Below are 24,615 nucleotides of genomic sequence, written 5' to 3'. Positions count from 1 at the left end.
GGTAGGCAGGGAATGAGGTATAAGATATAAAGACTAGAACGGTTGGTTGGGCCAGGTTATTAAGGGCTTTGAATGCCAAGCCAAACAGAGGATTTTATATTTGATCCTAAAGGTGATAGGAGCCACTTGCACAGTGCCTAGCACACAGGAAGCATTTAATTAATTTTTGTTGACTTGCTTGAGTTACCCAAAATAATTTGCCTATTTGACAGGTTGAAAGTAGTAGGACTTGAACCCAGGTCTTCTGATTCAAAATTCAGTGTTCTCTCCAAGACCTAGTTAGGCCATGTTGTGTTATCCTGCCCAAGACATTAGCAGGTCCTGGCATGTAACAGGTACTCAATAAATACAAATACCACCCCCCCCATAAGCCATTGATCCACTCTTCTCACAGGATTTTAGGGCTACAAGAGAACATGCAGTTCAGTCCCCACATTTTAGAACTGGTTGTTTGGCACATAAGTGCACACACCTAGATTCTACTGTGAGCAGGAAAAACAAAGGGAAAGAAAGATAGCTGTATGCCATCACATAGGCAGGGATGAAAACCGATATGGAAGGCGGTGGGGTAGAAGTTTCTAGAATCTACACTCCAAATGACGAGAGGCTCCCTTATAATATCCTATGATGGAAAGAATATTGGAATAGAAATCAGAAGACTGGAGTTCTGGTTCTAATTCTACTCCTTAGGCACTGTGTCATCTTGGGTGATTCACTTTCCTCACTCTGTGACTCAGTTTCCCCATTTGAAAAATGAGGAGGTAGAACTAGATGACCACAGTAGTCTTTTCCATTTCTAATGTTCTGAGATTGTGGGGCTTTGAAGCTTCCCAGAATGCATTTGCAATAACAAGAGGAAACTTTTTGTCCTCAACAAGCCTTTCTAAACACCCACAGGCGTGCACACAAAGATTCTCACATATACGACCCCATGAAATGGAACGCTTAATTACAAACAGAACAGAGTTAGTGAGATCCAAGTCATTGGGTTATTTTACAAGCATTCCTTCTATACCTACTCACTTCTCAGACTGCTGAGTGCTATGTTTGTCTCTGAAATCCCTGTGGTCAACTGAAGCAAACATTGCCAACACTTAGTAGGGCTAGTGGCCATGGACCCTCTTCCATACAACAGGCAAACTGTGGCCCAGAAATGAAGCTGGTTTGGGTGCATATGGCTCAGAATGAGAAAGGAAAACACTTTTTAAAAAATGATAACAAGCAACAGTCTTAAGCTTTTGCCCCCAACCAACACGTGCATGCTTTTTTTTTTCAAACTGGGCATACCCCTTCAATGAGCCAAGTCACCACACCTGCTGCCACCTAACTTTAGATGCTATCTGTCTAGTTCAGCCATTCCCTTTTATAGAGGAGGAAACCGAGACCCGAAGGGAAATGACTCATCCAAAGTCACAAACACAAGTATAGTAGCAGAGACAGGACCAGAACCCAAGTCTCCTGATTCCCCCATCTGGTGCTCCATCCATTAAACTAATTTCCTCCCATGAAAAGCAGCACATAACCATTATACCTGGCTGCACAAGAAAGCGTGAATCATAGGAATTTCCTGGTAGGCTGTAAGCAACCACAATCCAATGTCAGCTCTGTCACTAAAGGAAGGAATATCACTAGTCTCCTCAAACTCATCAGAGCAGGGGCTGTTTACCAGCCTCTGTCCATCTTCAAATAGCTCCAAATGACAGGGGGATGATGGCCAAAATCAGATGGGCCTCTATCTTCCCCAGACGTCTGGCAATTACAGGCTAGGAACCACAAGGTAGGCCTCAGGGCAATCATTTCCCAGTGGCAGGTACCCCTCTCGAGCCAGGGTTGTTTTGACTGTCACACTGGTAGTCTGAAGTCCAAGGCAGAAAAGCAACAGTAAACTCGTGGGATCTGGGAGGCAGTGACAGTCTATGCAGGGCCCCTAGAGGGTTCTCTAGCAGAATTAATGTTTATAATATGACTAGGTTTATACTTCGGTTTCTGGCCCGAATTAATCATTTACTTAAGACATTTGGGAAAAACCAGACATCACCTCATTGGTATTGTATCCAAAGCAGCACCCCATCGCCCCTTCCAGCCTGAGGAGGTTATCTCTGCTGTACTCAGCGGATGCATAGTCTCAAGCCTCCATCCAAGTGGGCCAGGGATCTAACAAATGTAACAACCATGCTCAGATTTTGAGCAAAATCCAAAAGCACACCTGTTCATCCTGCACCCTAGAGGCATCGCTTGTACCCCCGTACATAAGCGGCCTCGGCTAGATGGAAAAGATCAGGATCCTAATCCATTTTCATGGCACTGTCAGTGTGACAACATGACTCCAGCTTCAAGACTCACATTTTAAGGCTATGCAGCATGATACTTCCTCTTCTATGCGGTGACTTGAAGTGAAAATCCATATGGTCCACGCAATCCAAATGATCCTGGCATTTTTCGAGTTTTAGACATCAGTGCTATCGGTTCCAAGTAATGTAACCACCACTAACCAGTCTATATATGGCTCCCCATTACTTCAGATACAGGCCTTTTAAGCCCTCTACAACCTGGCCCCAACATAGCTTTTCATCCTTAGTACACACTCCTCCCCTTCACAGACTCTGTCTGGTCCAGCCAAACTGGTCTTCTTGCTGTCAATCACAGATGACATTCCACCTCCCATCACTAGGTCTTTGCACAGGCTGTCCTTCATGTCTGAAATGTACTTCCTCCTCTGCTTCTAAGAATCCCCAGTTTCCTCCAAAGGTCACATCAAACATCACTTTCTACTAATTAGCCTTCCCTATTACCTTCTATATACTTTGGACATAGTAATACATGTACATGGTGTTTCCTCCAATAAAATCAGTCACTTGAGAAGCATTTATTAAGCACCTACTATGTGCCACATACTAGACTAGGAGCTGGAGATACAAGTCAAAGAACAAATGATCTGTGCCCTAAGGGCAGGGATTGCTTCATTTTTGTCCTTGTATGCCTAACTCCTAACATACAACCAGGCACATACTAGGTGCTTAATAAATGCTTACTTGGTTGATTGATAATACCACCTAATAAAGTGCAGTGCCTTGGACACAGAAGATGCTTAATAAATATTTATTGAATGTAACATATATCTCTTTACACTTACCATGTAATATGTAGCATTGTATCACGATCCATCATGAAATGGGTGGAAAAGGTATCATTATTCCTGCCTTACAAACTAGGAAACAGACACTAAGAGGTTCTGTGATGGGCTGGGTCACCTTTGTCTCTCTTGCTCAGAGTTTCCTCATCTGTAAAATGAGGGGTCTGGACTAAATGATCTCTTTAGTCTCTTCCAAGTGTAACATTCTATGTTCTAATCTGGAATTATGTGGGGAAAGGGTTACTAAGCTGTTCATATCCTTTGACCCAAGCACAGCATTCTGTGTTCTAATCTGGAATCATCTGGGGAAAGGGTTACTAAACTTTTCATATCCTTCGTCCCAAAAAGGCAACATTCCTATGTTCTAATCTGGAATTGTGTGGGAGAGGGTTACTAAACTCTTTATCTTCTTTTGATCCATGATCCTCACTGCTGGGCATATGCCCCAAGAAGGTTAAAAACAGAAAGGCTCCAGATATGCCAAGATACCCTTAGTAGCACTTTTGGTGGTAATTAGTAGAAAACTAGAAAACCCACTGACTCCCAAAGAATGGCTCAACAAAGTGTGATACATAAATGTAATGGGATACCATTACACCTTAGGAAATTAAGATGACGAGAAACGGAGAGAAACACCAGAAACCTTATGTGAATGTTGCTGAGTAAAGAAAACAAAACCATAATAATAACAATACCAACAACATTCATATAGAGTTTACTGTGTGGCAGGTACTTCGCTATAACTTTACAATTATTGACTCACTTGATCCTCAGAATAACCCTAGAAGGTAGGTGCTATTATTATATACAGTGATGTAGGTGAAAACAATATGGACAGTTGAACTAAGATTAAACATCATCATCATCATCACTAGCATTTATATAGAGCTTTAAGGTCTGCAAAGTGCTTTCCAAAAATTATCTCATTTGATACTCACAACCTTGGAAGTGAGCGACTATTATTATACCCATTTTACTGATGAGGAAACTGAGGCAAAAGCTTAAGTGACTTGACCAGGATCACATAGCTCTTATGGGTCTAAGGTCACATTTGAACTCAGTTCTTCCCAATTCCAGGTCCACCACTATCCACTGTATCACCTTACCTGTCTCTGATGACCAATAATGGTTCCAGAAAAAAAAAGATAAGGAAAAACACTTTGCTCCACATAGTAGAAAGACTACTGACTACTGACAAATGTAGAGCATATGTGGGTTGGTTTTGTTTAAATGTTTGTTTAACAAAAGAGGACTCTATGATGGAGGAGTAGGTAATATCCAGAAATGATCAAGGAATTAAAGAACAAAGGTCATCAACGAAACCTTAAAAAAAAATACTATGTTCTAAGGTCCCTTCCAGATCAGACATCTGGTGAACCTGAATTTTTTGATCCCCTCACCCACCCATTCTGAAACTATTTGGCATATTTTTTGCATTTACTCATCTGTGCATATATTGTTTGCTCCTAGGAGAATGTCAGCTCCTTGAGGGCAAGGATTGTTTTCATTTTTGTCTTTGTATTCCCGGTTCTTAGCGCAGCGCCTGGCCCAAAGTCACTGCTTAATACATGCTTGTTAAACTGAATTTAGCTGAGGTCAGGTAAGGTGGTATATGCCTACTGCCAGGGAGGCTAAGGCTGGCACCTCTCGTGAGCTCAGGAGTTCTGAGCTGCAGTGGGCTAAGCTGATTGAGTTTCTTCACTAACTTTGAGATAAATATGGTGAGTCCCAGGTGCAGGGATGGAGGGAGACCACCAGGTTGCCTAAGGAGGGGAGATTCTGCCCATGTTAGAAACAAAGCAAGTCAAGGCTTCCATGATGATCAGAGTAGGAACAGACCCATGAGTAGCCCCTGTACTTCCAGCCTGATTAAGAAAGGAATTAAAAAATAAAAATAAATAAATTGGAAGGGATGGGACTGGACTCATCTGAGATCACCTAGAAAGTTAGTAATAGACCTAAGTCTAGAACTCAGTTCTTACAATTCCTGCTAGTATTTTGTGAATACACTGACACAGCTTATGTAAGGAAAGGATGCAGATAGCATCAGCTACAGATGGGATCTTGACAGTTATTTTGGTCGGAGGTTGTCCAAGTATCCAAGTTCCTCTGTCCAGTTACTAATGAAGAGGACCCCAGTTCACCCACTAGGGGCTTCCAGGACAAAGGAGTGAGCCAACCAGCTAAGAGGTAGAGCTTCCTGCAGAGAAATAAGAGACACGCCCCAGAGGCTGCCGAGGAAATACGAGCTCTGAACAAAGGCACAAAGTGCTGAAAAGACATGAAGGCCAACCATGGGAAAGGTCAGATGTCTGACGCAGGAAAGCACTGCCTGAGTCAGTGTGAGACTGTATTACCTAGCTGCCTCTGATCTCACAAAGATCTCACAAAGAATCAGCAGATGGGAAACCAAAGTTGACACCCTTGTTGGCTGTGTCAAGCAGGTCTTTGCCATATAAGCATCTGACCTGGGGCAGCAGGGCTGGGCATTGAGATCTGGAATGATGAGGAGTCTATTACCGTCACAAGGAGGAGCTACAATATCATTTGGATTTCCATCTCTAGGACCCCAATGAATCAGAATAACTGACTTGATCAACTATGGTTGATTCTCCTTAGACTCTCTATTCTAAGTGACTTTAGAAGGCTTGTTCTCAAGGGGCCTTCTGGCACATTCAGGTTTCTCCTGCACATCATTAAGTAAGCACTCAGGTCTTGGCAGGTTCCCTTGAAAACCAACCTCTCCGGTGACTTACAAAGAGAGAGCTAGTTATATCTTTATCTAAAAGGACCCTCTAAGAATACTAACCAGGTCATGGATTCAGATTTGGGGAGATGTCAGTTCCCAAAGATTAATGCCTCAAAAAAGTCAAACCCATCTGAGGTCCACGTGATGCCTGTCTCTCTTTGAAGAGGCCACAATCAAACTGATGAAGAACAAAGGATTAGGGCCAACTCAGAGACCCATCAAGAAGACGTCACCCTTCAGGATGTCCACCACACCAGGGAAAGAGAAGACACCACTACAGGTAACTATGGTTGAAGGAAAAGAGGAAACTCAAATATTTTCACAACGAAAAAATGTTCCTGGTGGATGAAAAAAACCCAGAAAAGAAACTGTCTTAAAGCTGGAAGGCTCAACTAGAAAAAAACCTATGTGAGAATTTCCTGTTATGCCCAGCTGACTCTTTTCCATTCTCCCTGCCCAAACTGGTTCAACCCTCATCCTAGATTCAAGCTCTCCTAGGCTCTCTCTCTGTGCCCATTTGGAATGGGAGATACCCTCTCCCTGGTAGACCGAGTTCATGATATTTGGACTGGATTGAGGCCAGCAGGGAATTCAAAACGTATGTTGTTTTGCCAAGTATTTTTCCAACCACAGAGACCTTTTCTGAATTTAGAAAGACAAGTCACGCTGCACCTAGGTGAACAGGTTTATCTTCTTGATTTTGCGTCATAAGCTTCCTTTTACCTAAACCTTTTACCTGCCCTCCAACCAGGCCAAGGGGAACTCCTCCCCAGGTTAACATGGACCTTTGGGGCAAACTGAGAGAGTTCTCACCATCATTTCCAGCCCAAATTGAGGGCTGGGCACATCAAAACCACCACACTCTGCTTTATAAGCTGCTAGTGTAGGAAAACTATGTAACTCACACTTCATCCATTAGAACAGGGCTGCAGCCCAGGAGGAAAGAGGCCCACATTATTTCCCTAGGCCAAAAAAATCAGCGTTTCCTCACAGCCTGCAGACACCCTCAGCTTCTTGTCTGGGTTTGTCCCCTCCAGGTTTGAATTAAGGGGCCTGGAACTGGCCTGTCTGACTACTCTATCCTCCCAATACTGAGTACCCATTTTCAGTACCATACTGAGTAAAGTCACAGAGAACAAGGAGAGTGGGAGAGATGATTCTCTTCCTCCTCACCACACATGCAACTACCACCAAAGGAAGCCCAGAGCTGAAATCCTGCACAACCAAAGACCAAAGAAGGACCTGGCTGGGATGGCAATGGCCAATATCATCACTGACCATGATGGGAATGAGATGATCTTGAAGACAAAGGCAGCTGTAACCACAGCTTGGAATTGAGGTCCCCATCCATAAGAAATGGTTCTTTGTCTGATGTCATCATTGGATGTAGCCATTATTATATCATTAAAAAAGTCTGTGGCCTAGTCTTAAGTAGTGTCCAGGCATCATTAGATTCATCAACAAATATGTATTGAGCACCTACAATGTAGGAGGCATGCTGCTGGAGGCCCTAAGCTCAAGGCACTTATGATTTAGTGAGGAAGGTGGGGCCAATAGATAAGAGATCTATAACAATACAAAAGAAAAGAGGAAAGGGCATTCTAAGCAAGGGGACAGGAGGGAATCAGGCAGAAGCTATTACTGTCTAGAAGAGGAAACTGAGGCCTAAGGATGGGGAAGGGATTGGTTAGATGTTCACAGAATAAGAGCAAGAACCCTGGGCTCTTGAATACCAGTCAAACTCTCTAAGCCCTACTCCATGCTGCCTCTTGCCTCAGTGTTCCGTCAGCTAAAACCATGGGGTTGTGGAGAAAGTATTAGATACTAGCAAAGGGCTTCCCAACCCAAGTAATGCGTCTTTCTAATAACTGAAAGAAAAAACAAAACAACCTACCTTTCGGCCAATTGGTCCTGGAACCCCAGTCAGTCCAGGTAAGCCTATGTCTCCCTGAAAACACAAAAGGGGGTGATGCTGTAACAGCTATTCTGACCAGCTTTGCAACACATAAGGGTAAGGAATCACCTTGAGGGTCGTCACACCTCCCATGCAGCCATTTGCCTTTGTTTTGGAGGCTCCTTTATCCTTTTAGGAAGGTCTCATCTTATATACCAGATACATGACATCTTCTCATCTTATGGTAACTCCTCTGAGAATTCAGTTGCTTCCTACATTCCTCAAAGCACACAGCTTTAAGAGGTATTCCATGTAGGACTCCAACAATGGTTCTTTCCCTAGACTGTGGTTTCTAGATTCCAAACTATGTTCTCTTTAACAGAGGCTAAATTCTACATCTTATAATGACCTCCAACATGGAAAAGAAGTGGCCAGCTGCTTCCAATTCCCACAGGGTCCCTGGAGTTGGGACTTTAAACAAAGACTCCACTAGTTCAATGTCTGCTCCTGTTGGAAGGGTTTCTGGGTAGCATCCAGAAGAAAGCCAGACTAACTAACTATAAAGTTCTTTCCCTTGCATATGAGATGCTGAGTGATCCTGTTCCTGGCTATTTAGGAGGAGGGTTATATGGCGGGGGCAGGGGAGGAGAGTGGATTTACAGGTTTCCGGTGCTTCTGGGTGATTACCACCCTCCAACTCCCTTGGTTTATTGGGGACGCTGAAGGGACGGATTAAATCCTCTGGCACAAGTCATTTCTATTTTATAACTTCAATGTACAGAATCCCAGGCTTCCCGGCTTTCCAGAATCACAGAGCCTTTTATTATGTGATTTAAGTTATCGGACTCATGGCTGCCTTTTCCCTCATACAGGCAACCAACACACGTCTCTAATAACTGATGAAAGTGGAGAGCCAGAAGCTTGGTGAGGGCTCCCCACTGCCGCTGGGAGGACAGCATTCCCCAGGGCACCTAGAGGAAAGATGTGCTCAGAAAAGGGACTGAGGCACCCTTACACTTCCCTGACTTAGGTGTCAGGGAAGCAGGGTGCAAAGGAGAAAGGAAGCCACACAAAAAGGTCTTTATAAGGGATCACAAGAGTGAGAGGGGAGCTGGGGGTCATGCCCAGAATACTTATCAGAGGGATCATAGGAAATCACTGGAAGGGACCTCAGCAATGTCATCTCATCATCTAGTCTAACTCCTTAATTTTCAAGATGTAAACCCAAGGTGAAAAAGGTGAAGAGGCATCATGCCCACAAAAAACATAGCTCATAAATAAGTGGTGAAGCCAAGATTCGAACCCAGGTGTCCTAACACCAAATCCAATGCTCTTTCCACTATATTATGTGGCTTTCTCCTAGAAAGAGAATGACTGGCAAAGCACTGGATATTTAACAAAGATGCAGTCCTGCTGCTCAAATAATGGCTTAGGAAAGCTCTTCCACTGTGTAACTGTGGTCTCTGACAGCCTTACAAATTATTACGCAACCCAGCCACCTGCATATGTTTTTGCTTCTCTGTAACAGCCTGCCCCAGGAAGAATGTAGGTAGAAAGTCTACATAATCAATATTTTCCCTTGACATAAATCATCACTTACCCAAACTGAGGTGAATACATATTACTAAGGATTTCCTTAGTTAATGTTAACATCTCAGAAAGCTGAAGACCAAAGCAGTGTTTCCTAGTTTTTGACTGCTTGGAGGTGCCTTACTTGGTACCCCTAGGGTGCTGAGGCTCCTCCTAACTCCTAAGGATTAATGGGATTTGTATTTCTGAGTAAACTGGTAAAAAGCCTAAAGCCCTGTTGACATCAGCTCATGCCACTACTCCCCCCTGAGCTCAGAGCTCCTGAGAAACCTACCTTTTCACCATCATAGGCCTTTCCAGGGGATAGCCCAGGATCTCCTTTTTGTCCCTACAACAACAGAAAAAGCCCAATTTGTGACCATGTTAGAAAAGACTCCCCCCACTGAAAGCTTGGCCCCAAGGTGTCCCTTATTCTCAGAAGGTGGAGGTTCCCTCCAAATGCCTGTCCTTTCATATCTCTTCTCCTTTAAAAGGGGGACCTCAAGCTCCACCTGACTTTTTTTTTACATTTTTTTTTCTTTTTTAGGCAATTGGGGTTAAGTGACTTGCCCAGGGTCACACAGCTAGTAAGTGTCAAGTGTTTGGTCCGAGGCCAGATTTGAGCTCAGGTCCTCCTGGCTTCAGGGCTGGCACTCTATCCACTGCACCACCTAGCTACCCCCTCCGCCTGACTTCTGACCAGCCTCATCTCTGTCAGCAGCCTACCAAACTGACCCACCACTTGCCTTCAAGCTACTGGCCCTCACCTCAACCCACAGCTAGCTACTCATTCTTAGGTTCTTCTACTAGCTTTATCTCCCCTCTTAGTTCTCAGGCAGACACCCTGTAGGAGTTAAGAAACACCTTCTGACCATCCTCTTGAGTGTATCTCAGGCAGACATTGTCCCCCATCTATATGACATGATTATCCTTCAGTGTGTCGGTACCCAAAAAGTTAATACCCCTTCAAATGTATGTTATACTGCATAAGAGCTAGCAAGCCATATTAATTATATCTGACACTTTTATAGCATTTCAAACATATACATTACTTTCTTCAAAATAATTCATGAAGCAATACCACTATATTATACCCATTTTATGGATTAGGATACTGAGGGTCAAGAGAGGTTACGTGACTATTCCAAAGTTATACAGTATGTTTCAGAGGCCAGATGTAAACCCAAATCTCCTGGCCCCAAATCCAGTACTCTTTCTTCTCTAACACTCTTTTGTTCCCCAAAATTGCCTTGAATTATACATACATATATATACATATATGTATGTATGTATGTGTATGCATGTATGTGTATGTATGTATGCATGCATGTGTATGTATGCAAATACATGGATATATTTATGTGTATAGACACATAACACATAAACATACTGTGTGGTGGTGGTGTTCAATCATCTTTCAGTTGTGTCCAACTCTTTATGACCCCATTTGGGGTTTTCTTGGCAAAAATACTGAAGTGGTTTGCCATTTCCTTCTCCAGACCATTTTACAGATGGGGAAACCTGAGGCAAACAGGGTTAAGTGACTTTCCCAGGGTCACACAGCTAGTAAGTATCTGAAGTCAGATTAGAACTCAGGAAGATGTATCTTTCTAACTCCAGGCCTGGCACTCTATCCACTGCCCCACATAACTGCCCCTTACATGTAAACATATGTACATATACACATAATATACATGGACGTGTATGTGTAGATAGATACCTATGTAGATAGCATGTGCATGTACCTGTGTGCATATGCCTGTTTCCCCCTATAGTATGTAAGCTCTGTTTCTGTCTTTGTGTCACCAGTGCCTAGGTTGGTGCCTAGCATATAATGCTTGTTGATCGACTGTCTTTAAATTATTTGCCAATTAACAAGATCTAGATTCTAAGAATTCAGATATTATGTTGAGAAGCAGAGAAGCAGTCTGCCTCTGAGCTTTAAGGGAAGACCTGTACCTTCCAAAGATTGGCCCAACATCCTCTTTGAATAATGAGCACAAACATAAGATCAAACAGCCTCACTCTTTGGCTGAGTATCCAAAAATAGGTGGATGTTCCAACAATACATTAAATACACAAGACAACAGGGAACATGGAAAGGTAGAGCTAGATACCTCTTTAGAGGGATCAGGTAAGGGTCATTCCCAAATGACATCACTTTGGGTGTGCCCAACTCATCTGAAATGATCCTAGGGACATAGTATCCACAATCTCTTTGGAAACTCACCTATACCAAAATCAAGGGAAATTATGGGAAAAAGTAGGAACAAAGGGAGGAAATAGTACCTCCAGACCTCAAACTACACTATAAAGCAGTAGTATAAAAATCATTTGGTATTGGTTTAAAAATAGAGAGATCAATGGAACAGACTAGAGAAGGGAGAATAAGAAATAATGGAACTCGATAACTCAATATTTAATAATGCAGAAATTGTAACTTACTTAGGAAAGAACTCCCTATTTGATGAAAATTGCTAGTAAAACTGGAAAGCATTCTGGCAGAAATTGGGCTTAGACCGCCACCTTACACCATATTACCTAACAGTCTGAATGGATACACGACCTAAATATTAAAGATCATACTATTAAAAATTTAAAAAATTAAAAAATGGAATCACTTGAACAGGTACAGGAGTTATCCTTGCTAAGAAGTAAGGCCACTTCATCATGTGAGACAAGGGTAAAGGAGGAGAGAGCGGCAGAAGGCATCTGAGTGATAAGAGTAACATGAGATGGGGAAGACGTGAGAAGAGGGAGCTCACAGAGAATGGCTTCAAAATGCTGTAAGAAATGATGAATGTGACGAATACAGAGAAGCATGTAAAGACCTCCATGAATTGATGCAGAATGAAGTAAGTAAACAGAAAAGTAACATACACAGTGACTTTGCTGTTGTTCAGTCATGTCCAGTGGACTTGTCCATGGAGTTTTCTTGGCAAAGATACTGGAGTGGTTTTCCATTTCATTCTCCATTGTGTCCCCATTTCACAGATGAGGAATTGAGGCAAATAAGGGTTAAGTGACTTGCCCAGGGTCACACCGCCAGTAAGCATCAAAAGTTGGATTTGAACTCAGGTCTTCCTAATCCTGAGCCCAGCACACTCTATCCACTGTACCACCTAGCTGCCCCACACAATGACTACAACAATGCAAATGGAAAGAAGAACCGCATTAAAAAAAAATCAGAAGTGAATGTAACAAAATTATAAAGATCAAGCATGATTTGAAAGAAGACATGAGAAGACACTCCCGCCCCTCCCCTTTGGAGAGGTTTAGAAGTCTACAAGTGTTGCACATTACATGTATTTTTGGACTTTTTCTATGAATTTTTAAGTTACGTCAATTTTTCCTCTTATTATTTGTTTTAAATACTATTTGTTATACAGGATAGCCCTCTGGGAGGTACAATTCTACCCTTTATTGCAGAGGTGGGGATGAGAAATGTGGAATAATGCATGGAATGTCAGACTCCTTTGATGCAAGCTACTTGAGGAAGAGACGCCTGGCACATAGTAACTGCTTAATAAGTGCTTCTTGACTGACTGAATGATGAAATGTTTTCTCCACCCCTCCCCCTCCTCCGTTTTTATTCTTTATCATAAAGGATGGCTCTCTGGGGAAGGAGGAGAGATACAATGAGAAACTCACATGATGTAAAAACAAAAGATGTCAATAAAAATTTATTTTTAAAAAAAGTCATGTCCAGCCTTCTCCACTTCATCTTAAGCTAAGAATATTACATTAGTTTCTCTTCCTCCTTCTGAGTTCAGCCACTCTAACCTCTCATCTCGACAGCACAGCAGATAGAATGTTAGACTCATTCAGATCTGACTTCAAATCTTACCTGAGATACTTACTTAGCTGTGTGACCCTGGGCAAGTCATATAACTTTTGTTAGCTTCATTTTTCTTATCTATAAAATGAAGATAACAATAATGCCTGCCTCACAGAGCCGTTATCTGTAAAGCACTTTATGAAGGTTAAAATCCTCTAGAAATGTTAGCTATCATTTATTCTTAGAAAATTAGAGAATGCCAGAGCTTGAAGGAATATCTAGTCTGATCTCTTCATGTTACAGATAAGGAAACTGATCAGAAGGGACTTGTCCAAGGTCACACAACTGCTTAATGGCAGAGCCAGGAAAAGAACTCAGGTGTCCTGACAGTTCCCTCCCCTCAGCCCTCCTTCCAGATGGCCTTTGTGTTTCTAGTAATGAGATGCCCAGAAATGAATGCAGGATGCCAGATGTTCTTCCCAAAGTACCCTCAGGGAAGAAAAAGTATTTCTACATCCTCTCCTCATACAAATTCTCTAGACCTACCACCCCTTCTCTCCCCCACTCTCCAACCTGACTCGCCATCACTCCCCTCTCTCCCTCTCCCAGAGCTACGCCTTCCTTTGGATACATAGCTGGATCAGGTTACGGGCTCAGACCTCATTTCCCAGCTCCCATTAACTTCCTGGCCTTTTACACTGATTCATTCCAGGTTACTTGTTTTTACACAACCTTCTCCTCCACAACCTTAAACTGCATTCTGCCTACCACCACCATCATCCCCCAAACTCAGCTCCTGTTGGCTATTTCCACCCACGGTTCCAATGCCTTTTATGTCCACATCTCTGAGTTTGCCCCTGTGCTACTGAAGATTTATTAATGGCCAAAAAAGGATGCCAGATTCTCCCCACACACACATCCTCTCCTTGCCAGCTAAGGGAGGATTTTCTAGGCTACTAGGACACCTTAGTCCTAAGAGAGCACGCCAGGGAACCATACCAATGAATGTTCCAAAGACATATGCAGGGATGGAAAAAGAGTAGGATGTGGGGAAGGGAAGAAAGAACAAGCAAAGAGAAAGCACTGCAGACCACAGAGAGCACTGGAGAGAAGGTCCCCAGTAGTCTTGTGGTAGGCACCGTGCGGTAGCAAAAGTACTAGGCTTAGCACCAGAAAACCCAAGTTTAAGGTGATCCCTTTCCACCACTTAGTAGCCAAGTGAATTTGGACAAGTCATGTAGACTCTCCATGTCTAGGAATAAGAATAAGAAGAATCCTGCCTCTATTATTTACTGCCTACATGACCTAAGGCAGATGACTTCATTTTTAGAGGCAAAATGAGAGGGTTGGAGTATATGAGCTAGACCTTTCAGATCCAAAAGCTATGATTACTATTACTAAAGAGTAATCATGTAGCATTTTAAGAACATGTACATTTGTTCTGTTCCTCCAAGATACCTCCCTCAGGGGTCTCTTGAAATTCTATCATTAGAGATTCATTTCATCCTCTCATGTGAATGCATCTGGGGGAAGAAACATACTACATTGTCCTACCTGTCAGGTGCAACTCAGTAGGAGCATATTCCAAAGCTTTTCCTGATAGGGCAAGAGACAAAAGAGCATGAAGGCCCTAGGTCCCAAGGAGTGGAGAGAAGGGTACCACAGGAGAGGGAAAGGCTGGAGGAGGGGGACGTTGGAGGTACCAGAAATAACTGCTTTGCTGAGAGGGATCCTGGCCTCAGGAAATGCTGAGCAACCACTGTGCCCAGCCTTGAGGCCCTTTCCCTTAGAAACCTCTTTAACAGACCTCTGAGTCCAGAATCCCTTAAGGCCTGGTATTACCAAGAACTCTCTGCTACCACCAGGGTATGTGGCCACCACTAATGAACTTTGTGCATCCTCAGCATCATTAAAGAGTGTCTGCCAAGCTCAGCCAAAGAGCCATTTGGTTAAAAGGTTCTTCCAGATCAGAGGTAGAGGAGCAGATCTCAGAGAGAATGCCACTTCCTAAGTCAAGCAGCAGAACCTTCTTGAGTCATAATTGTTCCGGTACCATCCCCCTCCTCCCCAAGCCTAGCCAATCCTCCCTCCTCCCTCATCTTTTTCTCTAGCCCAGCCCTCCAGCCCTATTTTCTCCATTCCTTCCAGCTTCCTCCAGCAGGGGAACGTGTTCTGGGCGGCTGGCGGCATGGAACGCCACTGATTCATTACAGATGTATCGGGGCAAATTGTGAATGAAGGCCGGCAAAGGCTGCCAAATAGTAAGTGAAATCATGCAACTAATCCCCCTATGCACACAGCCCTTATCGGAGTCAAAGTTCTGCTCTGAGGGCATCCTCTTTCTGGATCCTCTAGGGACGTCTGCCCAGGTAACCAGAAGGCCCCACACCTACCCACCCCCAAAATGCAACTCCCTCTCTACCAACACTGGGCATAACACCCTAATCTAGCCAAAGTTGAGACCAGAGACATATCCCAGGGCTCTGGGGACTAGTCTATTCTAAACCTTTGTCACCCAGTCCACTGCCCAATGCTAAAGTTTTCCATCTCCATTACCGACAGTGCCAAACCACAATTCCCAATGAAACATGGAAAATCCCCCTCCTCCATTCTAGTATGGACCAAGAAATTGGGTTGCACTTTGGGAAGCAGTCTAATGTTTTAGCCCTGGGAGCCAGCCATGGAGAAAGACAGCTCTTCCAGGGCCCTATATTGGGATGTAGCAAGAAAAGTCTCCAGGGCTGAAATCATTTTGTTTGCTAGGAGATCGGAAAAGCAGCAGCAATGCCAGGTAGTATTTTCCATGATCAGAAACTTGGGCCTGGGTCAACCAACCCTCAGGCCAAGATGAAGGGGCTCTTTCTGTGGGTTCGTCAAGCTGCCTGATGAACCTCTAGCTACAAACTGCTAAATTCAGCTCAAGAGTCAGTATAAAGTAGAAATATGGATTCTACAGTTCTCTGGTAACTCAAAAAGGGAATGAATGGGAAAGGAATATGATGCTTGAATACAGCCTTTGGAAGAAAAGAACTATAGGGCAGACACTAAATCGATTTCTATAAACTCTAGGAAAGCAAAGGAGATATCTGGTCACAGAATGTCAGAGCCAGAAAGAACCTCAGAATGGAAAGAGTTAGAGCTAAAGAAGAGATCTTAGGCATCAATTAGTTCAACTTCTTTATTTTTCAAAAGGGGAAACTGAGGCTTAGAGTGGTCAAGTAATTTCATTTTTCTGTAAGCTCCTTGACAGCAGAGACCTTGTCTTATTTAACTCTGTATCTGTGATATCACCAAACACAACACTGTGCACACTGGAGGTGCTTAATGAGTATCTGTTCTATTGTATTCCATCTTCTTGTGCTTTAGAAAAAGCTCTGCCCTCCTTTCCCAATCCAGGTCGAATAATCTGGATCCAAATCCATTTGGATGGTGGTCTTCCCCACTATCACTTCAAATGTGCAATCGTTTACACAAAAAAACAAAGAAACAAACAACATGGCATCCAGACTAAAATGACAACATTAACATGTAATGACCATGAAAGATCAGATCAGAACCAGATTACAAAATTCTCAAAGCAAATCGGCCATCTCTGCAAATATCTAGAGGTTTCCAAAAGTTCATTGCATCCCTCTGCCGCAAGAGTAGGGAACTGAGAGCTACCCCTCTCACAGCTCCCCAGAATAATCAAGCAAGCCTATTTCTACAGTTCAGCCAAGGCCTAGGGAGTGTCAACTGAATCTAGACTAAGCCATCTGAGCTAAATAGAGAACTGGCCCCAACAACAATTCACATTTACATGGTGTCTTAGGCACCATCCTTGCAACAGCCCTGTGAAAATGATACTGTAAGCATTATTATCTTCCTTTTACAGATGAGTAAACTGAGGCTCAGAAAGGGAAAATGATTGCATGGGACTGGAGTGAGGGTTGGACTGGAGGACACCCAAGGGGTGCATGCATGGGGATGGGCTTGCAGGGAATTCAACCCCTGTTACGTGACCTATTTAAAGTTGGAAGGAAGCTTAGCAATAATCTAGTGTCTAGTCTAACTCTACCCTCAATACACACATCTGTTTTACAGAAAAGGAAACCAAGGCCTTAGGGAATGAAGTTAGCTTGCCGTTGTTCACACCAGGCTTGAAATGTTAGTGCTCTAAATCTAAAACTAGGGTTCTTTCCACTGTTGCCTCCCTTGTCATGCTTCCCCCATCAGAGTGAGAACTTCCTGAAAAATGGGGCTATGTCTTTGCCACAGACCAGGTGCCTACCCCACCAAAAGGAGGGACCATACCTCTTCCATTAAAACTGTGGCTCCCCAAGGATGTGGCCATGGCTCCTCCTGGTGCATGCAGCCACACGGCTGTGACTCCCCATCAAAATCCTAATGCACCTCCTTCCTCACCCTGTCCTCTAAGCTCTTTGCCTCGAGCCCTAGCCCCCTGCTGAAAGGCTCCCATTCATCACGCCATAATGATCGATCATGGACATCTGCTGGGTGCCATCAGTACTAATGGTCACCCCAGGTGACTTCCCCAGGGCCAGACACGCCGCTGCAGCTAAATTCTACCAGGAGGTTTGGGACTACAGATTGTGGCCTGGAAGAAGAGGTGGCTTCCCCTCCAGCCATGCAGGTTTGGTTATGCTCATCAGTCCATCTGCTGAGCTTTTTCTCCTGATCCAGGGTGGCTTGAACCCTCCTCCTCCAAGCTATAGGCCAGGAGCAGCTGGGGGAGCAAAGGGCAAATTGTCATGACTTCATGACTTGTTAGCCCTTAAGCCAGAATCTAAGCTCCTTAATCTGGAGTCAGGGTTTGAAAAAAAAAACCCACTGCATTTGGAGAGAAAAGACTTAGATCTGAGTCCCAGTTATACCACTAGCTAAGTTCAAATTCTGGCCATGCTGGGGCGAATGCCCGCCTGAGTGGGCCTTTGGGTCATATTTAACCCTTCTGAATTTCCCATCTGATAAGGGGAAAATGACATCTCTCTCTACCTCTCAGACAAGGTCATTATGAAGAACACATTAAATAATGCCTGTCTAGTGTTTTGTAAACTGTGAAGTGCCACATCAATGTGAGCTATGATTATTAAGGCTAAGCTCATCAGTAACGGGCTGAGCCCAGCAGGAGAACAGCACAGCTCCTTTTGGCTTGAGACAGGGCCCCAGCGGGAGAAACACCTCCTACGCTTTTGTTCCCAGAATCCGCACCCTTATCTATTAAAAATTATAAAGGACTGAAGTTTTCTTGCCTGGCAGCCCAAAGTGCACAGGACTGTAAGCTGGGCCATTTGGACTCCCTTTCAGCTATTAGCAGCAATTCCCTAGTTGGTCCCCACCCACCCTTTTCCCCGCCTCCCCCCCCCCACCGCCAATTACTTTCCAAAATTGATTACTGAGCAGCTGCCCAGCCCCACTCTTGCCTTGGCTTCCCCCATCAGCCACATATGCTAGTGGGGTGAGGCACAGTGGGACTGCCAGTGTTGGTGAGGTTGTAGGTCAGGGGCCCAAGTGAATGGCATCGTTGGATGATGAGAACTGCACAGCTGGGTGGGGGAGGAGGAAGCGGGGGAGGAGGGTGTAGCAATTGGGGAATCTCTGGCTGTGGAAACAAGCCTTGGAGAGCAATAGCTGCAGGAAAGTCTTCAAGAAGAAAACTCTAGATTTACTAGCATGGTAGAGTAGGAAAAACACTGGCTCTCAAGTCAGAGGACCTGTGTTCAAATCCTGCTTGTAAGAACCTTAGGCAAGTCAATGTCCTCTTCTAGGCCTCCATTTTGTCATTTCTAATAAGTGGCGATAGGATTAAATGATCTCCAATGTTGCTTCAAGCTCCCAATCTTACAATGCTCCCACCAGGAATAACACACATCATACTGTCCAGCCTCCCACCGCTAAGCATCCCCTCCTGATAGATACCATGTTTATCTGTAAATACATATAAAACACATCTTTTCATTCTCCCAACCCCCTACCCCATGGCCTAAACTTAATATTCAGCCTTTAGAATGGAATAATACAAGGGTAGGGAGGGTACATGCTAAGCAAGGAGTGATATAAGGCAAACGGGGTGCCAGCAGACTGGAGGCTAGTGCCAGCTGCTCAATTTACTGGCGGACGAATCTTGGATTAAGTTGCTTTCCCTTGCTGAATCTCAAATTCTTCTTTAAATGAGAAGAATGGCTAGGGATGATTTCTCAAGGTCCCTTCCAGCTCTAATACTCATTAAGTCTGCATGTACCAAGGGCCTACCATGATCCCTGGGATGGCCACCATGATAAGACCAGAGACTATCAGAAGTGAAAGGTACCTCTGAGGCCATCTAGTCCCACCCCACATATTACAGATGAGGAAATTGAGGGGACTTGCCAAGGTAACAGAAGTAATAGGAAGAGAGTTAAGATTTGAACTCAGGTTCTTTGATCCCAAATCCAATGTTCTTTTTTACACTGACTCTTGGGTGATACATCCATAGTCATTAGTTTAGACAGGATTTTAACCAGTTCTCTGCTTTCAAATGCAGTGCCCTTTTCACTACACTAAGCCAGACCCAGATACCAACAGAGTTGAAGACAAAACATTCTTTTTTCTTCCTACACATGGAGCAGTTTTATCTCATTCTAAAATGTGGCCAGGAAATTTGGGTTCAAGAAAACACAAAGGCAAAAAGCAGAGCTTGAAGCAAAAACTCCACTTGGTCACCTGCCCATCCACAGAAGAGAGATCCCTGAAGCCCCTCTCTGCAGATCAGACAGGAAGAGATCTACAAGTGAGTCAGCCTGGTCTTTCCCTTCCATCAGCAATCTGGAAGCAGCACAGCCAAAGAGACGGGGGAGGGACAAGGAGGAAAGAAGAGAGAAGAGAGAGGGAGGAGAGAAGGAAAGGAGAGACAGAGACAAAAAAAATAAAGAAAAGGAGAAGGGAGAAAGAGAGGGGAGAAGGGAGAGAGGGGGAAGGAAGAAAGAGAGGGGAGGGAGGGAAGGAGAGAGGGAAGAAGAGAGAGGTAGAGGAAGAGAGAGAAGGAAAGAGGAGAGATGGAGACAGAGACAGAAAAATAAAGAAAAGGAGAAGGGAGAAAGAGAGGGGAGAAGGGAGAGAGGGAGAAGAAAGAAAGAGAGGAGGGAGAGAAGGAAGGAGAGAGGGAGGGGGGAGAGAAAGAGAGAGGGAGAAGGGGAGAGAGAGAAGGAGAGAGGGAGAGAGAAGGAGATAGAGACAGAGACAGAGAGACAGAGAGACAGAGAGAAAGCAGACACACTCTGGCCCCTGACATTCAGCTCATAACTCTGTGTATCTGTGTCTGTGTCTGTGTCTGTGTGCATTCCTGTGTCTTTCTCATTCAAAGGACCAGAAATGACTAGTTTTACCCTCCAAACATGATCTGGAAAGCAGTGATGAGGCAACACTGGGTCACACCAGGATGTAATATTCACTGGAAGAACCTTCCCTGTGCATTTCCGATTCAAAACAGATGCCCCAGCTGAGAAGCTGATTTCTTTTCAAGCTGGAGGGGGCAGCAGTCCAGTTCCCAAGGTGGCAATACCACTTAGAACCTCCCTAGACGCTGCAAAGTGTCCACTCCCCAAACTAAACTATCTTTCTCCTCTAGCTCCTACAAAATGCCCAGCTGCCACTAGCTGCCATCCCTCCCCAGACCCCAGTCATAACAGGTGCTACCAGATATGTTGTATGGCACAGAGGGCATCAGATATCTGCTTCAAAAGGCAACACTACCTCAGAGAAGGAGTTGATAGGAGCTGGCTAGCCGGGATCTGTGATAACCAGTTCTAGCTTATGCAATCAACTAGAATGTTGGCCCTCAGTCCAGATGGAAGCCCCATATCCACAGGCAACCAAGAAAGCTGCTGGTAACAACAGGCCTCTCACTGGGGGCTGCAGATTCAGGTCGCTGAGCCCTCCCTCATTAGATTGCGAGCTCCTTGGGAGCAGAAGCTATCTTTTACGCTTCTTTTTCTCCCCAGTGCTTTGAACAGTACCTGGCACATAGTAAGTGTTTAATAAAGTTTATTGGCTGATCCCAAAGTTCAGACTACCACTGGCACAGCAGCCTCTTAGGTACTGTCACACTACTGACAAAGAACAGCATGTTGCCCCAGAGAGAGGTCATTTTAACCAAGACAAGTCTGACACACTATATAGGGTATGAGACTTGAAGTCAGGAAGTCGGCAAGACTCAGGTTCAAATCCCATGTCAGCTGTGTAAGCCAGGTCCTAATGGTCTTCAAAATCCCATCTAAATCTATGACCCTGAGACACAACCTACTTCCAAACCAAAGGGCCAGTTTTCCCATAGCCTAGCCCCTGTGTCCCAGCTCCTGACCCTCCAGGTTATCACCTTAGACCAGGGGTTTTTAATATTGTTTGTGTCATGAACCTCTCTGGCAGTCTGGTGAAGTCTGGAGACCTCTTCTCAGAATACTGCTTTTAAATGCATAAAATGTAATACATGTTATATGATGCATAGAATATACTAGAAATTACAAAGAAAACCAATTATATTAAAATACAGTTTATACACACACACACACACACACACACACACACACACACATATTTTTTAAAGTTCATAGACCCAAGTTAAGAACTCCTACTACCCTCTGCCCTGGACATATAGTATATAGCCTGCAACTCAGATGTAGTTCACCTAACCCAGCCAGTGGTGCCAACCCACCTGAGATTTTTTTTTAACAAAAACAAAAATTTTCATCTAATTAACTTGCTAGCACATATGACACACATGAACTAGTAGACCTAAATCATCTGTCTGTCACTAGGGGTCATGCTGATAGATTTGGGCCAACTGTAAAAGATTCCTGCAGCCTTCACAAAATAAACTTTGGATGGTGTGGTCCAGTGCTGGCAAAGCTCAGATGTCCTGGCCTAGATGGACTCTTTCCATTCTCTCCGCCTTGATGAAGGGGATAATCAAATCTACCTGGCAACAAATACCTACCTTTGCACCAGGAGGGCCAGGAGGACCAGGGTTTCCATGAGGCCCAGGGGGACCCTGAACAGGAAAGGAAAAAAGAAAAAGTTAGAGGAAAGCATATCCTGCCTGATCTACCGAAGGTGGTAACACCAAGCCAAGGGTATCTGTGATACAGTGGAAAGATCACTAGCTCAGGATTCAGAAGGCCTGGGTTCAATTTCTGACTTGGCCGTTTACTACCTGTGTCACTCTGGGCATGCATCCTCCTTGGGCCCTCTTTTCCTCATCTATAAAACGAGGAGATTGTACTAGCTGTTCATAATCTGGCCTCTTAATAATACCTACCTTTCCAGTCTTCTTCCACCTCATTTCCTTCCACATAGTATACGATATAGTGAGGTCTTTGCACAAGACACTTTATCTTCCCACTCTGGGAATTTCCCCTGGCTGAACTCCCTCCCTCCTCATCTCCACCTCCTGGCTTCCTTCAAGCCTTAGCCAAAGGCCCAGCCTCTAAAAGAAGCCCTTCCCAGTCCTCCTCAATCTTAGGGCCTGCCCTCTGAGACGACTCCCAATTCATCCTCTCTATATTTTGTCTGTACATAGTTGTTTGCATGTTGTTTTCCCCCACAGGGGGTGAGCAGCTTGTTTTTTGCCTTATCTTGCATTCCCAGTGCTTCGCACAGCGCCTGGCTCATGGTTGACACTTCATGTTTGTCTGTGAGGTCCTGTCAAGTTCTAGATGTATAACTCTGTCATCTCAGGAGTAGAGTCATAAGAGATCAACAATTACTCATTTTTGGCCCCTTCCCCTGTAGAGGGCATGGCTCAACTTGAACTTCTTTCCTCAAGTCCAGCTTCTTCCCTCTGCCCAAGACAGGAGGTGTAATCTACGAGGCCCAGCTCTTAAATTCAAATCCCTAATCAAAAGTGCCTCTTCATCTTTCTTGAAAAGATTAGCTGCATAAAAGGGCGTGTGGGAATGGCTATCTCTCCATTCTCACTACCACCAACTTCTTGCACACCTTCATAGCCTCATGCCTGTCTTAATGTAACAACAGCATAAAGCCCAGACTCCTCAATCTAACATTTGAAGCCCTTCATAGACTGGTCCCACCTTACTTTACCTCTGTCCTCTGCTCCCCAGGGCAGACCTTTCACTGTGGACTCTCTTCCACCCTTCATAGCACATCTTTGCTCATGTACCCCGATCCTCCATTCCAAACTTGAAATGCCCTGACCAAACTCTTCCAGTGCAGATCCTATTCATTTTCCAAGGTCAAATTCAAGTATCTCCTCCTCCAAGAAGGACATATAGACTGTTAGAACTAGGAGGAAATTTGGAGATGATGTGGGAAGGGCCAAGGTAAACCTTTTCTTCTGAGGTTTGCCTGTTTCCCTCGCTTCCATAACATTTTCTCCTGTAGTACAGGATAAAGACAGAGGACACATTATTGCCCTCGAGGCTGAGGTCTCTGACTGCTCCAGTCCACTTGGGTCTTTTTATTTTCTGACCTTCTACTACATGGTCTATACCACACAGTTTGGCCCTTGATGATTTAGCCTTGTCTCTCCAACAGGATTGGTGGTAGCTCGAATGCTAGACCTTAAGTCAGGAAGACCTGGGTTGAAATCCCACTTCAGAGATTTATTGGTTGTGACCTTGGGCAAATTATTTAACTTCTCTAGGCTTCAGTTTTACTCATCTGTAAAATGGGAATAATAGTATCTGTAGCACTTTCCTTACAGGGTGATTTTGAGGAAACAATGAATGGGATATTCTTTGCAAATTTTAAAACACTACATAAGTGTCAGCAATTATTCCAAGGCAAGGAAAATGTTTTCTATTTCTTTGTATCGCCCACGTCACAGAGAATGTGAGCACAGGAGGTACTCAGTAAAAACTGGATGGATGGACTAAATGACTGAAATTCATTTGTTGGTTTATACCAGCCTAAAGAGATCTAAATCTTTCTGATACATTTCCACACCCTTTTGAAATGGTTAGATCTTGCTTCAGGCCACTTTCTCCAGAAAGGTCCCTATGCAGATGAGGCTTCCAGGCCTGCAGTATAAACAGAGCCCTAACAACCTGGATCCTTGCCCTATGGTCTGGATAATTACTACCATCTGCCCAAAGTCCACGTTCAGGTCCTCTATTAAACGTACCATTGAGGAATCATCACAACAGACCATCACAGAAAAACGTTCCAGAAGGAATCTCAATAGGTCACATAGTCCATCCCCCTGCCTCTAGCAAGACTGCCTTCACCTCTGGCTGCTGACCTCTCAACAAGCTGAGCAGCATCTGAACTTGTCTTCTCCTTGGTCCCCTCGAGCTAGCTCCCCAGTTGGAGTCTGTCACGTTCAGCCAGGTATCCCCTTCCACATCTCCAGATCTGAACTAAGCTCATGCCTGACCTATAACTGATTCTGTGGTCTGATTCTTCCCCTGTCTGTACTTGACTAGGAAGGGCACTCCTATGTTGGAAGGGCACTCAACCATGGAAATGATATAACCTTATAAGATCTGCTCCCTCCCCTA

General features: G+C 44.2%; 1 protein-coding gene across 3 annotated transcripts in view; it reads right to left on the bottom strand.

Annotated features, from left to right (window-relative positions):
- The window catches only part of COL27A1 (collagen type XXVII alpha 1 chain), a 242,693-nt gene that overhangs the window by 184,599 nt on the left and 33,479 nt on the right, over nucleotides 1-24,615 (bottom strand). For all 3 annotated transcript variants that reach the window (XM_020965661.2, XM_020965662.2, XM_020965665.2), the window contains exons 5-7: nucleotides 22,095-22,148; nucleotides 9,641-9,694; nucleotides 7,777-7,830 (exon numbers count right to left, since the gene is read on the bottom strand). In XM_020965661.2, coding sequence (XP_020821320.1) covers nucleotides 7,777-7,830; nucleotides 9,641-9,694; nucleotides 22,095-22,148 — 162 coding nt within the window. The remainder of the gene's footprint in view (nucleotides 1-7,776; nucleotides 7,831-9,640; nucleotides 9,695-22,094; nucleotides 22,149-24,615) is intronic.

Source organism: Phascolarctos cinereus, unplaced genomic scaffold (genome assembly GCF_003287225.1).
Source record: "Phascolarctos cinereus isolate Bilbo 61053 unplaced genomic scaffold, phaCin_HiC Scaffold_2;HRSCAF=192, whole genome shotgun sequence".
NCBI lineage: Eukaryota > Metazoa > Chordata > Mammalia > Diprotodontia > Phascolarctidae > Phascolarctos > Phascolarctos cinereus.
The sequence above is the reverse complement of the archived record's forward strand: the minus strand, read 5'-3'. Positions and strand labels throughout refer to the sequence as shown.